General features: G+C 39.5%; 1 protein-coding gene across 4 annotated transcripts in view; it reads right to left on the reverse strand.

The window, feature by feature from the left end:
* tacc1 (transforming, acidic coiled-coil containing protein 1) overlaps window positions 1–13,744 on the reverse strand; it is a 37,245-nt gene continuing 23,501 nt past the window's right edge. For 3 of the 4 annotated variants that reach the window (XM_084730139.1, XM_084730131.1, XM_084730114.1), the window contains exons 2-14: window positions 13,367–13,476; window positions 9,347–10,784; window positions 7,753–7,794; window positions 7,273–7,336; window positions 6,243–6,432; window positions 5,254–5,336; window positions 4,658–4,789; window positions 4,490–4,566; window positions 4,312–4,355; window positions 2,581–2,744; window positions 2,386–2,492; window positions 2,159–2,279; window positions 1–669 (exon numbers count right to left, since the gene is read on the reverse strand). In XM_084730139.1, the coding sequence (XP_084586265.1) occupies window positions 604–669; window positions 2,159–2,279; window positions 2,386–2,492; window positions 2,581–2,744; window positions 4,312–4,355; window positions 4,490–4,566; window positions 4,658–4,789; window positions 5,254–5,336; window positions 6,243–6,432; window positions 7,273–7,336; window positions 7,753–7,794; window positions 9,347–10,713 (2,457 nt within the window). In that variant the 5' untranslated portion in view covers window positions 10,714–10,784; window positions 13,367–13,476 and the 3' untranslated portion in view covers window positions 1–603. The remainder of the gene's footprint in view (window positions 670–2,158; window positions 2,280–2,385; window positions 2,493–2,580; window positions 2,745–4,311; window positions 4,356–4,489; window positions 4,567–4,657; window positions 4,790–5,253; window positions 5,337–6,242; window positions 6,433–7,272; window positions 7,337–7,752; window positions 7,795–9,346; window positions 10,785–13,366; window positions 13,477–13,744) is intronic. The other variant, XM_084730122.1, reaches the window with a different exon arrangement.

A 13,744-nucleotide genomic window follows, 5' to 3' on the forward strand; every position in this document is an offset into this window, starting at 1 on the left:
GCAGCCGGAAATATTTATAGGCCAGAAAACTAATAGACTCTGATCAGTTTAGGCACTCAGTAGAGAGATTTGTCCTTTCATCAACACAGGTAGTTACATGTAGACGCACTGTGGTAAAAGATGTCTGTGCTGTATCCACGTCGTCTTTCCCTTAGTTCCCACATGATTCCCTACAGTTTTGTGTTAAACATACAGTATAAAATGGTAATGGAAATTCTTTGTAATATAACAAACTAGTTGAGTTTTTCAAATGCAAACACATTTCAAAAAAAGATCGACAGTTTAAAATGGATGTATCGTTGAACCATAAAATCAGCCTTTACTGTAAATCCTCGACCAAAGGTCAATAAATCACGGTGCTTCTCCTTCAAAATAATTAAAATACATCTCATGATAACTTTGTGCTTCTTTAACGGCCATGACATGATTGACACAATCACTTATTGTTCTGGTTTCACATTTCAGTCTCAAAAGATCAAAAGTATTTTAGTGTGTTTAAAAAAACACAAATGGAGAGAAAAAAAGGCTGCTGAGTGTTTACATGTGACCATGCACAGAATTTACATCGATGCTGCTGTAGTGACAGTTTGATTAAAAGGCCTCTTATTCTGTTCCCAGTTTGGCAATCAGTTCATCACAGATCTTAGTGAGCTCCTCGATTTCTTGATTCTGTGAGAGACACGGAGAGAAAGAAGGTTTAGGACTTAGTGTTAAAGATAAAACACACAACTGAAATCTGTATGGAGACAAAAAGTTTCTCTGTAGCAGGAGAGTCCATGAGCACAGCTACAACTACAACATTTAAACTGGGCATATCCATTGTGTTTAACACTGGGTGGAAAGTATCTAAATACATTTACTCTGTAGTACTGTAGTTAAGTAAAATTTTGACATACTTGTCAAACATACTTGAGTGTTATTATTATTTTTTTACTCCATATTTATTTGATACTTATACATAGTTACATTTAACATTTAAAAACATGATATGCTCAAACTTGTATGATATGATGCAGTACTAAACTACTATATAAAGTGTGTTTGTGTGTGTGTGTGTGTGTGTGTGTGTGTGTGTGTGTGTGTGTGTGTGTGTGTGTGTGTGTGTGTGTGTGTTGAATTGGCTCCACACTGATGAATTACAGCATTAAAAAGCCCTTACATGTATTCATTAGTGATGATATAACACTTTCAAAGAAACTATTCTGCATAATGAGTACTTTACTTTTGATATTAACTATTTTTTTTCTCATAAAACTACTTACTTGTTAATTAAGTAACATTTTGAATTTAACTTGCAATGGAGTATTTTTATATCATGGTCTTTATACTTTAACTTTAGTCAAGGATCTGAGAACTTCTTCCACCACAGATACTAACTGATAAAGCAGAGAAGGACCACCATGTTGTTGGGCTGACACCCCTCAACAAACTTAAAGTAAGTATAAAACAGCAAACATTTTTTCATCCTATCTATTTTTCATCTCTTACTTTTGTATTTTATTTCCAAGAACTGATTGTGGGGTTCTGTGTCTGTATTACCATCAGATTCTGGTTTTAGTGAATGAAACACTGCCCTCTAGTGTTTGATGACATGCTAGTGCATGTATTTATAAAATCAATGACAGCACTTGTTGAGGGATTTTACAGATAAGTGTAAGTGAAGCACTTTTCAAATCACTGTAATTAAACGTCAGTAAAAGAAAAAGTTTTAAAACATTGTAACTAATTTCACAAAACAGACAAAAATACTTTTCCAATGCAAGAAGAGTTCCTCTTGGTACAATAAGTGAAAAGCAGATGGGAGGACACATTTATCCCTCAGGACAGGAAACAACAGGTTGTGGGAATTGTGGTCTTAATCTTGGAGTAAAATAGTGCTGTAATCTCACCCACCGGTGTGAAATAAAGCTCACAAAACATCTCAACTGTGATCATGTTTGTTTACAGTAATAATTCCTTCATACCATGGTGTGACAGTAACTCAATGATGTTTAAACATGCCCTGTTACCAGACTTTAGACTTGAAAGGAAGGCCTAAACCAACACACAAAACTCTAAGTGAAAGGCTTTTAACCACATTTATTCAGTGTATTTTCGGCATACTCCACTTTGCACTCACACAGTTAAAACACAGTGAATCCATTTTAATCATGATTACCTTCTGAAGGACAGCTCTTTCAAGTGACTCCACCTTCATCTGCTCCTTCCTCAGGCTGGCGCTCAGTGCGACTCCCTCAGCGTTGGCCTTGGCACGTACCTGGGCAATCTCCTCATTAGCCCTGTTACAGAGGAAGTGAAGGACATGAGAAATGTTAAAATTACAGACTATAATGGATGTATAAAGATTGAATCTTGGAATCACAAACTACAGACATGGAGGCTTACTTGTCTAATTTCTCCTCAGCATGCAGTTTGAGAGTTTGGTATCGCTGCTCCTCCTGCTTGATCCGCATCAGGTAGTCCTGCGCACACTTCTTCAGCACCTCCTCGTTCTGGAGAGATACATGCAGAGGACATCTAAATATCTGTGGCAGTGGCCTGGACAGTGTCTCATGCGACTTATCCCAAAGCTCTACTGACCTTCTTGAAGCCCTCTAGGACTCCCTTCATGTTTTCATACCTCCTGAAGAGGTCGGCGAATGAACGCTCCACAGAGTTGAGGTCAGCCATGGCCTGATCTCTCTCTGCGGTCAACTGCCTGACTGACTTACTGCAGGACAGGGTCTTTTGCTGCTGCTCATCTTCTGCAAACAAACAGAGGAGGGAAACGATATGATGGATACCACTTATCTTAAAAACTGGACTGAGACAGCACTGTCAAATGTAACTGTGACCATGACTATCCATGTGGAGAACTTTGAACGGGTGTACCTTCATTTATAAATCCATACTTTAACTACTTACATGTCACTTAAACTGTCTTGTCCCAGGACCTTTATTAATCCCTCTATCCCCTCAGTTCATTGAGAATTTGGAATAATAAAGCTTGTTCCTACTCTTCCCCCTAAACCTAGAACACACTGCAGTAGAAACTGAAGCTGTCCAGAATGACTCCCCTTGGGGATTTTAAATGAAGAGAGAAAAAACGTCTGTGAGGGTTTGCTCTTGTTTATAGTACTTAATCCTGATCATTTAGCCCTTTTGTATTTATCATTTTATGTTTTGTATTTTATGTCTCAAAATTGTCCTGTCTGTATCTTTGTGTGTGTAACCCTTTGTTTTCAAAAAAATCTCTCTTGAAAATGAGACTTTGTGTCTTGATGAGATTACCTGTCTGATTAAGGTTAAATAAAAGAAGAAAAACCTTAAAAGCAAAGACAGTACAGAACAATTATATGTTTTCTATTGCTCTAGATCTGTAGGCTACTCCAGAGGGGTGTACTACAAAGTAAGATTAATGGGTTAGCAAAAGTCTATAGCCAGATTTTCAAGTATGACAGTGGCTTTTCTTTTAACGTGGCTAGATCATGATGGTAACTTATTCAAATCAAATTATTCAAACAAATCAGTTGTAGAAAGTGCTTCCCTTTCACTAATTCTTTTCCTGATGACATGATCTGATCGAATACATTATATATGAAAACCTGTTGGACTGTGAATTAGTAATGTCATTGAACAAAGCCGTGTAATGTAATTACAGCAGCACAAACTGTATTTGTTGTGTTGCCACGGAAACATGCATGCATTCGATTGGCTATGTAGAAAACGCATACTTATGTTTTCATGCTTAGTCCTGATAAGTCTGTTTTACATTGCTGGTATTGCAGCTATTGGAGCACGTTATAAAATTGATTATTGATATTTATCACAGATATTACTTAAGTGATATCCTCCATCATCGGACAGTTTTAGACCTCAGTGCACTTCTTGCTTATCATGTTTGAAAGTATCAAATCTAAGGTTTACGAGCACTAATGTACAGCTGTCATGTTAGAGATAAACGGCAGGCAGTGAGAGTGCATTGCTTGGTAAAATAATTATATTAACTTACAAAATTAACTCAATTAACAGTGTTATTTTTTGTTGTGATATTTTTTTCATAGCTCTCAATAACAGTATATGACCTGCTCCTTTTGAAGTAGGTGGCACATAACTGGTCCTTTGACTATGGAAGAAGAGACGAATGATACATCCCTTTTGATAAGAAGCGCAGTGTGTCCTTATGTAATGTAATCCTAATCTAAATGTATCCTGGAGGTGTTGGGGGAGCAGTCATGAAATACACACAGTACTTATAATAAGGCATTCTCAAGTCATCTTGGTTAAACAAACACAACCAGAATATAAGGCCACCAGGTGGCAGCAACTCACCAATCATCTGTGCAACTGTTTTCTCATATTCTGCAACTATTTTCCTGTCAAGATAAGAATAGACAGTACACCATTTGTCAGATTTGTTCCTCTAAATCATGTATGTTGTTGTCTACATTTTCACTGTAATATTTTTATATGTGAAGCAAAGTTCAGGGGAAACAGTGATGCTTCATACCTCATCTCCATAACCTCAGCTCTGCACTCCTCATACTTCCTCTTCCACTCATTGACCTCAATCTCTTTAGTGATGATCTGATTGGAGAACATTAGGAGAAAAATGTTCAGATTAAAAAAAAAACTATGAAATGAGCACTGTCTGTCTGAGTGTGTGGCAGGGATGTACCTCTTCTCTGATCAGGGTGAGCACTGCGGCCTTGTCCATCTCACTCAGAGGTATGCTGTCCTGGGACAGAGCTGCTGTGTCTAGGACCTCACTGCTGGGCACCTTTGTTGTTTGGGTCGTGGATATCTCACTCTGTGGGACATGCAGAAAACACAAAGTGTGCTCAGTGTAAGATCTCACAAGAACATCAGTGATCTTTAAATTTTGCAAGCAGATCCCTTATGGCATGTCACAAATGCTTCAGCTCTGTTTGCTTTTCATTTCAGATCACCTGATCTTTTTGAAGGAGTGCTCTGGGTTCACATTTGTGTTATTTTTATTAATCAAACATTTGTATAACCTGAAGGTGCAAGTGTAGTCGTGTTAGATAAATATTGTGTGAGTAAACACTATTAGATTATTGCTGCAGAAATAGCTAGTGGGGCATAGAAAAGCGAAACATGAGCTAACTGTTGCCCCACTGTGAAAAATAAAAAGGAGGACTTAAATTATGGCTAAACTTTTTTCTTCCCAAAGTAGATGAAGAACAGTTGGTGCAAAAACAAGATGGTCATGTTAAAATATTCATACTGCTCCCACCTGGTTAGTCTACTTACTATATCATCTTTCAGACTGCAGGTGTCCTTCAGACTGCAGATGTCTTTCTCCTCCAGGTGATCTGCAACCTTAGTCTCAGGAACTTTGAGGAGAAAGGGACATAATTCAATAAGAAATGACAACTGCTGTACTAATTACACACATCTAGTTACAATTTTATTCCATAACATTTACAACTTAATTCAAAACAAGTTTCTACATATGCTGCTATTCTTGTGTCTTTACCTGTATTTATTCTATTAATAATATAAGAATAAGAATAAGAATAATAGGCACTTTTTGTCTGGTTTCTATCTGGTTTCTTGCTTTTGTCAAGAAAAGATATTGTGGTACATGGACTGGTTTTAATGCACAACCGTGGGAAGCATAAGCTCCCCAGTGTAACATTTCCAGCTTTCTCATATCCAGGACAGGGTTTTGCTGAGCTTGCACACTCCATTTTTCTTCATAAAGTTCGACACATTCTTGGGCCTTCGCAGCCTCCAACAGTACTTGTTATATAACTGAATTGCTCTCCTCGCTGACACTTTACAATTTATCCTCTTGTTGAAAGTGGCACCTCTCTGATCATGTTAACTTCTTTATGACCATGCCTCATGCATACACTGAGCAAAAATTGCCTGTCATTTGTCCAATAATACACTACAAACTTAAATGCATCACAAATGATCATAGAAAGTGGGATGGAGGAAAAGAGACCAGATATTATGGGTACTGAATTATTTTATCTAATAGTGCTGTTCTCTTCACATAATAAAAACATGCACTACTTTGTGAACAGATAAGTCAATTATTACTTCCACTTAAACTGCCTTAATGGGAAAAAACTGTAATCTTTAGAATAAATTTATTCCTAAATAATGACTTAACAGTAACTCCTATCTGTAGATCTATGAAGTCTCTATTCACTATCTGCTGTTGTTCATTTTGCTTTTAAACACTGCTTTAAACTCCACACGCAGCAGAGAGTGTGAAGATCCGAACGTACCGTCCATAACAGATACATCTTTGACTGGCTGTTTTTTCACAGGTGCTTTATTGCATTCTGGTTCTCCTCTCTCCTCCTGGCTGTCTGTTGCCTGGCCCATAATGCCGGTGGAGGCGAGTTTCTCCTCATCAGTGGCGTGATGGACTTGCTGAGTGATCTCAGGCGTCTGAACCACCACCTCATCCTCCTCCTGGAGAAAAGGGCGGAAGGATCCGCATTAGATTTCATACTCATTACATAAGATATCAAATACGATAAATACTATCAATATCAATAACATCATCTGCTAATATCTTTTCATACTAATAGAAGGTTTTTCTGGGGTTCTTGCATGTTTAGCTTGAACAAAACAAAAAACAAAATATTTTTGTTTGTGTTGAGCCTTGGAATCTCGGAGAACAGACCAAGATAATGTAGATCTTGAATACAACTTAAAACTTTTAACTAGGTTAACTTATAAACTTGAAACTTAAAAACAAAGTAACTATATTCTATTCTATTCTACCATTGTGGATTAAAACTTAACATAAAAAATATAGTCACACTTCAGACACGAATGTATCACGTCTCACAATCCTAGAAATCCAATGCAACTCTACTGATTAATGAACAGATTCCAACGTTCACTGGGAAGTTAAGTTATGTAAGGTCATATTTGTGGGCCTAGACACCTTTGTAACAAAAAGTTATCTTAGAGACTCTGATATTATGTAACATATACAATATCCTGAGAATATCACCTTAGGAGGTGATAATGTTGAGGGCATATGGGGGCAGCAGACTAATACTTGACTGCAGAGTGATAAGTCACAGATCTGTCAGCATGCCAAGCCAGCACTGCAGAGCCGGAGACACTGCTGATGTTACTGTCAGCTGGTGTCACAGTGTATCTATGCGTGTGTGTGTGTCTGAAGAGGTGAGGCCGGGAGGTTGGACAGCTGCTGAATAATGGACATTGCAGTGTCACTGCAGTAAGCTGAAACGTTTCAACTGACACAACGCTCACAAGCAAAAACACATTACACATTACCTGATTGCACACGTCGAGCACCAATGACTGGCTCTCGTCGTACTTCTGAACTTTACAGGTATTCCTTCAAAACAAGCAGATGACAACATAACTGTCAGAATATGTCGATCCAAACGTAGCGATCCCTAAACATTTTAATTCTTCCTCCTCCTGTTTTTCCAACCATAGAGCTGCAAGCACTTCTATGGCTTTAGAGCTGACTGCATAGCACCATATTAAAGGAGATACAGCTGTGTACATAGCTAATATAACCATACTAATGCTGCCAGACTTCATGAGGGATCACAAGATGGGACAAATTAATTTGCTGATGTAACAGGGGATGGCCTTGTGAGTTGAGGTGAAACCGAAGAGGACATTATTTTCCTCACATGCTCCCTCAGCAGGTCAGCTCTGACCCTAGCACATGCCACGATGAGAGTACAATGGGAAGCGAACATGCATGAAAGAAAAGAGAGCATCGATAGGGAGAGTACTTACAACAGAAAACAGAGAAACTTGGCTTGTTCAGATGTCCTGGCGCTAATCGAAGTGGACGAAAGCAGAGGTTTGGGGATTACATAACACGCAAGAGAAGGAGGATGAAGGATGGAGGGGACATTGATTAAGGGAATGAAGAATGGAGCAGGAGGAAGAGACAAAGAAGAGCGCGTAAGGTGTTCAGCTCAGCCTGTTAGACACTCAGCAGATAGGTTCAAGTTTGAGCATAAACACAAGATGCCGACAGACCTGGAAAAGCTGAAACTAGTCCAACCACTCAACTATAAGCACGTTTAGGAGCCTAAATATAACCTGGGAATTGCACCAATGGCCAGTATGCAGTGTTAAGTGTTTGGCGTGTGTTCAAAGCACTATTTGGTATGAATTCAGACACTTGCAGATGTAAATACTAACACATACAACCACAGAAAGATAAATCTAAACCTTATATGAGGGATGTAACAATATATTGAATATTGCAATGTCCCAATTAAAAAAAAGTTTCCATAACGTATCAGACTGTGATAATATCTACTGTGATATAACATGGTTAATTATTCTAGGTAACACTTTATTTCAAAGAGTATTCATAAAACTGACATAACATGTCATAGCATCAGCCATGAAAATAAATGAGTCTATGACTGTTGTGATTTTTAATTCAAAGTTGACATTGCTTTAGATGTCTTTGTTATGACCACTTGGCATTATCAAACTCACATTATACTGTCATATGTGGTTGGTCTTGACACTGACCATCATAAGACCATATTAAGTGTGTCATAACTGTTTGTCTTGACCTCAAGTAAGGTGGCACATTTTGGACTTGTCATAAAGATATCTTGAAGCTCCTGCTGCTCTCTGTCATCAAACTGGCCTTATAACATTTAATGGCATTATTATGACAAGTCTAAAGGGTACCATTTTAGTTCCATTCATGACACTGTTACAAAAGCATTGGGTAGTGTGATAAAACTTAATGACATCTGTATGACAAGTCAAAAATGTACCTACTTGAGGTCAAGGAAACTGTCCATGACACACTTACAATGGTCTCATGACAGCCACAAAGCATCATCAGTTGTACCAGAACCAACCACATATGACAGTTTGATAATGTCAGGTTGTCGTGACAAAGACATTATTGGTTTGATAGATGTCAAGCTGTCATAAAAAGCAATGTAATGTTTTTTCCCTGATTTTATTTTTCTATTTTTATTTTATTTTATGAAGGGACAGCAACTGACTGTGGCATTGTTTCTGCTTTGCAATCGTACATGCATAATTCAAGCATTCATTGCCAAAAACAATTCATGCCAATTTTTGCACATGCTTCATGGCTTATTTAAAAAGGAAAGTAGGAGCACTTTAAGTCAAAAGGAAAAACAAATTTTATATGCACAAAAATGCTGTAAACATCAGATTTGTTATTCAATAAACAATGTTTTTTTTGTTTTCTAATATTACAAAAATATTGTATCTTTAACTTTTCCTTGTGGTATTATTGTATGTTGACTTTTTGGTAACTGACAACATTTTTTTTATTATTGGTGATAATGTTACAAATTCGTGGGGCAAGTTAAGACAGACTTACGTGATTGTCCTCTCTTTGCTTTTCTTGGGAATCTGCCTCACTTTCTTCTCCCCTGCTGGTTGTCCTGCTTTCTGTTTGCCTTCATCTTTTACTTTTTTCTGTGCCTGAGGGGCACTACTGGACGAGTCCTCGGTGCTCAGGGTTTTGGAAGGTTTAAAAGGGTCAACTGAGTCATCAAAATTGTCCGGATCAAAACTGTAGGAGCCCTTGGAGAGCTTTGGAGAGTTGCTCATTTTGTTATTGCTACCAAATGGATTGAAGTTTGGATCGTCCCACTGACTGGGATCAAAGTTATACGTTCCCGTCTTAGGAATAGGAACATCGTCAAGGTTCAGAGGTGCAGCAGAGTCTGAGACTGCCAAAGCAGTTTCTGGAAGAGGATCTGAAACTGGTTCTGATGCTGGCTGAGGAACTGGTTCTGAGATTGGTTGGGAAACTGGCTCTGACACTGGCTGAGAGTCTGTTTCTGACACTGTGGGCTCTGGTGCTGATTTACTAGAAGCCTCTGATGCTTTAGGTTTCTGTTTCTTAGCTGCAAGTTTGCTGACTGTCTTTTTACCACCTAGTTTCCTTGAAGGAGGCTTACTGACTGGCTCCTCGTCCAGACCGAACTCCAGCCTCACAGGTTTCGCCTCTGAAGATGGCTCCGTCGTCTCCACCTCTGCTGTAGCCGCTGAGCTAACATCATAGACAGGTAGTGAGCCACCAAGTGGCTCAACTCTGGGCAGAGAGCTTGAACCACACGGTGGGGGAGAGTTCTGAATTTTAGATCCGCCGCAGGTGAAGGGGTTAAAGCTGTCGTCCAGCTGGTCAGGGTCAAAGTTGTAAGTGGCCTTGGGAACAGGAAGTTCTTGTTCCTCATTTGTTTGGGCAACCTCGTTCAGCAGCGAGGCCTTTACCTTCAGAGCTGGAGGCTTAGATTTGCTGCTTTTAGTCTTTTTAATAGGCTCTGTCTGGTTGAGGCCATTGCACTGTGGTTCTGGTTCAGCAACAGGTTCCTGCTCAGGAGGCTCCGGAGCTGCACTGACGGCAGGTTCACTGCTCTGGAGTGAGTCTGGTTCTGTGGTTAGTTGTGGTTCTGGGGTTGGTTCTGGAGCTGGAGCAGGAGCTGGTGCAGGAGCCAGAGCCGGAGCCGGAGCCATATCCAGGACAGGCTCTGCAACTAGGATGGGAACAGGGTCTTGGGATGGCTCAGGGGATGGTTCTGTGTAGTGAGCCTCTTCAAACGCCTCCTTCACTGAGGATGAAGCAGGGTCAGGCACAGAGCCAAGGACTTCTGGAAGACTCTCTGTTTGTTCTGCTTCCAGGGTCTGCATGTTTACTTTCAATGGACCACCCATGGGCACCGCAGGCTCATCCTGACCCATGTTGTGGTTGAGCAAAATATCCTGATCCTCAGCAGGAGCAGTCACTATCAGGTGCTCCTCTTTTTCCACATCTGAAGATGAAATGAGGGGGGGGAAAACAGAATTAGATAGACAGAGAAACAGACAGACAGATAGATAATATCCAGATATTAACCAGCTCTAATAGATAGATAGATGTACTTTATTGATCCCAGACTGGGGAATCCTTTTTTTGCCTATGATAATCTCTCCAATCACATCTTCACTCAGATGAAGGTGATGTCTGATTGGTTGCATGCCAGCCAATGGTTACAATTGCTGCTGTTGCCATGGTGATGTCTTACTATCAGGACCATGACATTTAAACCAAGCAGTGCATTAGAAAACAGTAAGAAAGAGAGAAAAAACAGGTTCTGATTTATTTTGTGTTGTGAGTTGAGCACAACAGGGACAGCGACTGTTGTGGTGTAATTATTGCCTCCAGGGAACCTTTTGACACATCAACATATTTCAGTATGCCTGTCATACCCACCATATCCATGCAATATTATGTTGCTAGGATACTAGCACTGCCTGCTGTGTTTCTACCTACTTCCATTCATGTTAGTATGTCGCTAGAGTATCACTTTCAAAGTATTCATGCAGTACATAAAAATATGTCCTCATGCAAATCTACATGCAAGTATGATCAAATATTTTCTTTTTGTAATCATCCTGAGAAGCTATAAGGCTTTCTGTTTGTGTGTGTGTGTGTGTGTGTGTGTGTGTGTGTGTGTGTGTGTGTGTGTGTTTATCAGTATGTATAGGTTTGATTTTGTATTTTGGTTTGTTTTAATGTGGGAAAATCCTCACTCAGCTGCAGTGTCTGTTTGTAATAATACACAAAACATGTGGGCTAATTTGATTAATAAAATGGACTGTTTTGCATTTGTTTACTATTTTCTTATGATATACTTCAATTAATCTAGTATGAGTGAAACATTTTATGTACCAGTGCATAGCGTTTGTTATAATGTGTCATGGATATTCTCCTTGACCTCCAGTGGTACATCTTGGACTTGTCATATCGATGTCATTACATGTTATTACACTGCTTTTGTAATGGTGACATGAATAATTTCCTGTTCTTCAACTATGGACACATTTGGACACATCATGCCATTAAAGGTTATAAGGCCAGTTTAACAGCAGAGAACAGTACCAAGATGATTTGGCTTACAGTGTCAGTTCATCATCTTGGTTCTAACACAGTTAGCTTACAGAGCAGCTAAACTTCTGTCTGCTGTGGTCTGTACATGGTGTCAGCTAGTTAGCTCAGTTAGCTGTGAAGCTAGCTGCCTTTAAATCAGTTTTTCAATGCTTTAAAAACCAAAACATTGCAAAATAGTGTTGACAATAAAGTAAACATGTATTAACTCAGCTGAAATGTCAGTTTGTCATGCATTTCACCACAGGAGACATACAAAACAACTCTCAAGTATCCATCTGTTACTGTAATCAGATGCCTGTTTGGCTTTAACAAAGACTTCACCTATTAAATCACCCATTAAATATTTATGAACTGTCACCACGTATAGACGGACACTGATGTAGTAATGCAGACTTTGGATGGGCACGGAGTAACACAGCCATCAGCATGTTTACATTCAAATACGTTTCTAGAAGCTCTTTAGCTCCTGCCTGCCAGGATCCAAACTTCCTGATTCACAGCTGCAGGAGAGGATGTTTGTGGTTGAAACAAAAGTGAACGCCTTCCTCGCTCTATACTGGACGACTTTCACAATGTATACTTTTGTAAAAAGTAGTTGGAGCTGTTCTACAGGAAGGATTTAATCCTATCAAAATGGCCTTACTGCAACACACAGCCTCCTAAAAACATCTTTAATAAAGAGTGAGCCACATGACGGTTTCAGCATGATAATAAGCTTTGTTTAGTCACTCCCCTCATTGTGACCTCTATCAGTTACCAGTTCAAAACAGAGTAAGCTGAAGCTTTTGTTGAACCTGTTGAATTCCAGGGCAAAGGCCATTCCCACACTCTGCTGCAGGCTCCTCCTCTGAGTGATTCAAATGACAATGACAGCACTTCCGCCATCTTCGCACCCAAAACCCACCCAAAATCCAGACTCAGTGAGCATACCAGCTAACATACCAAGCATGCAGGTTAGGTAACCTTACATACCTGTGCTAAAACACTGCAACTGAACAACTGCTTATATGATCCATAAGAAACTTGAATATTGGCATAATTTGTTATTGGCACTCACAACAGCTAAAGCTAAAATGCTGTAGGTAGGTACATTCCTGAAACAGTCACACAGACACATGTATCCAATTACTCTGGCATGGTGGACCTGATGTGCTACAGTTCAGGCGCAGTAGTGGAATTTATATGCTGATATGATTTTTTTCTCTTGCTGACTATGAAGATAAACTCCTGCACACGTGGCTGAACATTTGGAGCAACATCAAAAGACCCTTGCTTCCATGGCAACTTCAAGAAGGGACACTGTCTACAGTATGTGCTTTTGTACTTTCTTTTAATATTTGTAATGTTAAAGAGAACCTTCAGCTACCCTGAGGTGTTAATGCAGCAGTGTGTTTTAGTCTTGGTCTGCTCCTCCTTATCTTTTCTCACTCTCTGTGTCTGTTATGTGCTCAGCAGTGGCCTCACCTATTTTGTCTGGATCAGCGTTGTTGTTCTCCAGCTCTCCTGGGAAGGTAGGGGGGGCACGGACAGGAGTTGCTGCCTCAGGAGTGTCAAAATGACCCTCTGAGTCAGAGCTGTGGAAGCCAGAGAGAGAGACCATAAACTTCAAAAACATTCAAAACATGATAAAGTAGCAGGACAGAATGATCCTGAGGAGGGGTGACCCCCTAAAAAATGCTGGAATTAGGCCCATATATATGAAAATGCAAAAGACTGAATCAGCACTGTAAACTGTAAAGACGACTTGCATAAACAGAACTGCATTAACTATACTATATCTGCAAATAGGGGGACAAATGCAGCTCTTTATCTCTGATCACTCCCAAATCTGCTCAATCATAC

The sequence above is a fragment of the Lutjanus erythropterus genome, chromosome 2 (genome assembly GCF_056507025.1).
Source record: "Lutjanus erythropterus isolate fLutEry1 chromosome 2, fLutEry1.hap2, whole genome shotgun sequence".
NCBI lineage: Eukaryota > Metazoa > Chordata > Actinopteri > Lutjaniformes > Lutjanidae > Lutjanus > Lutjanus erythropterus.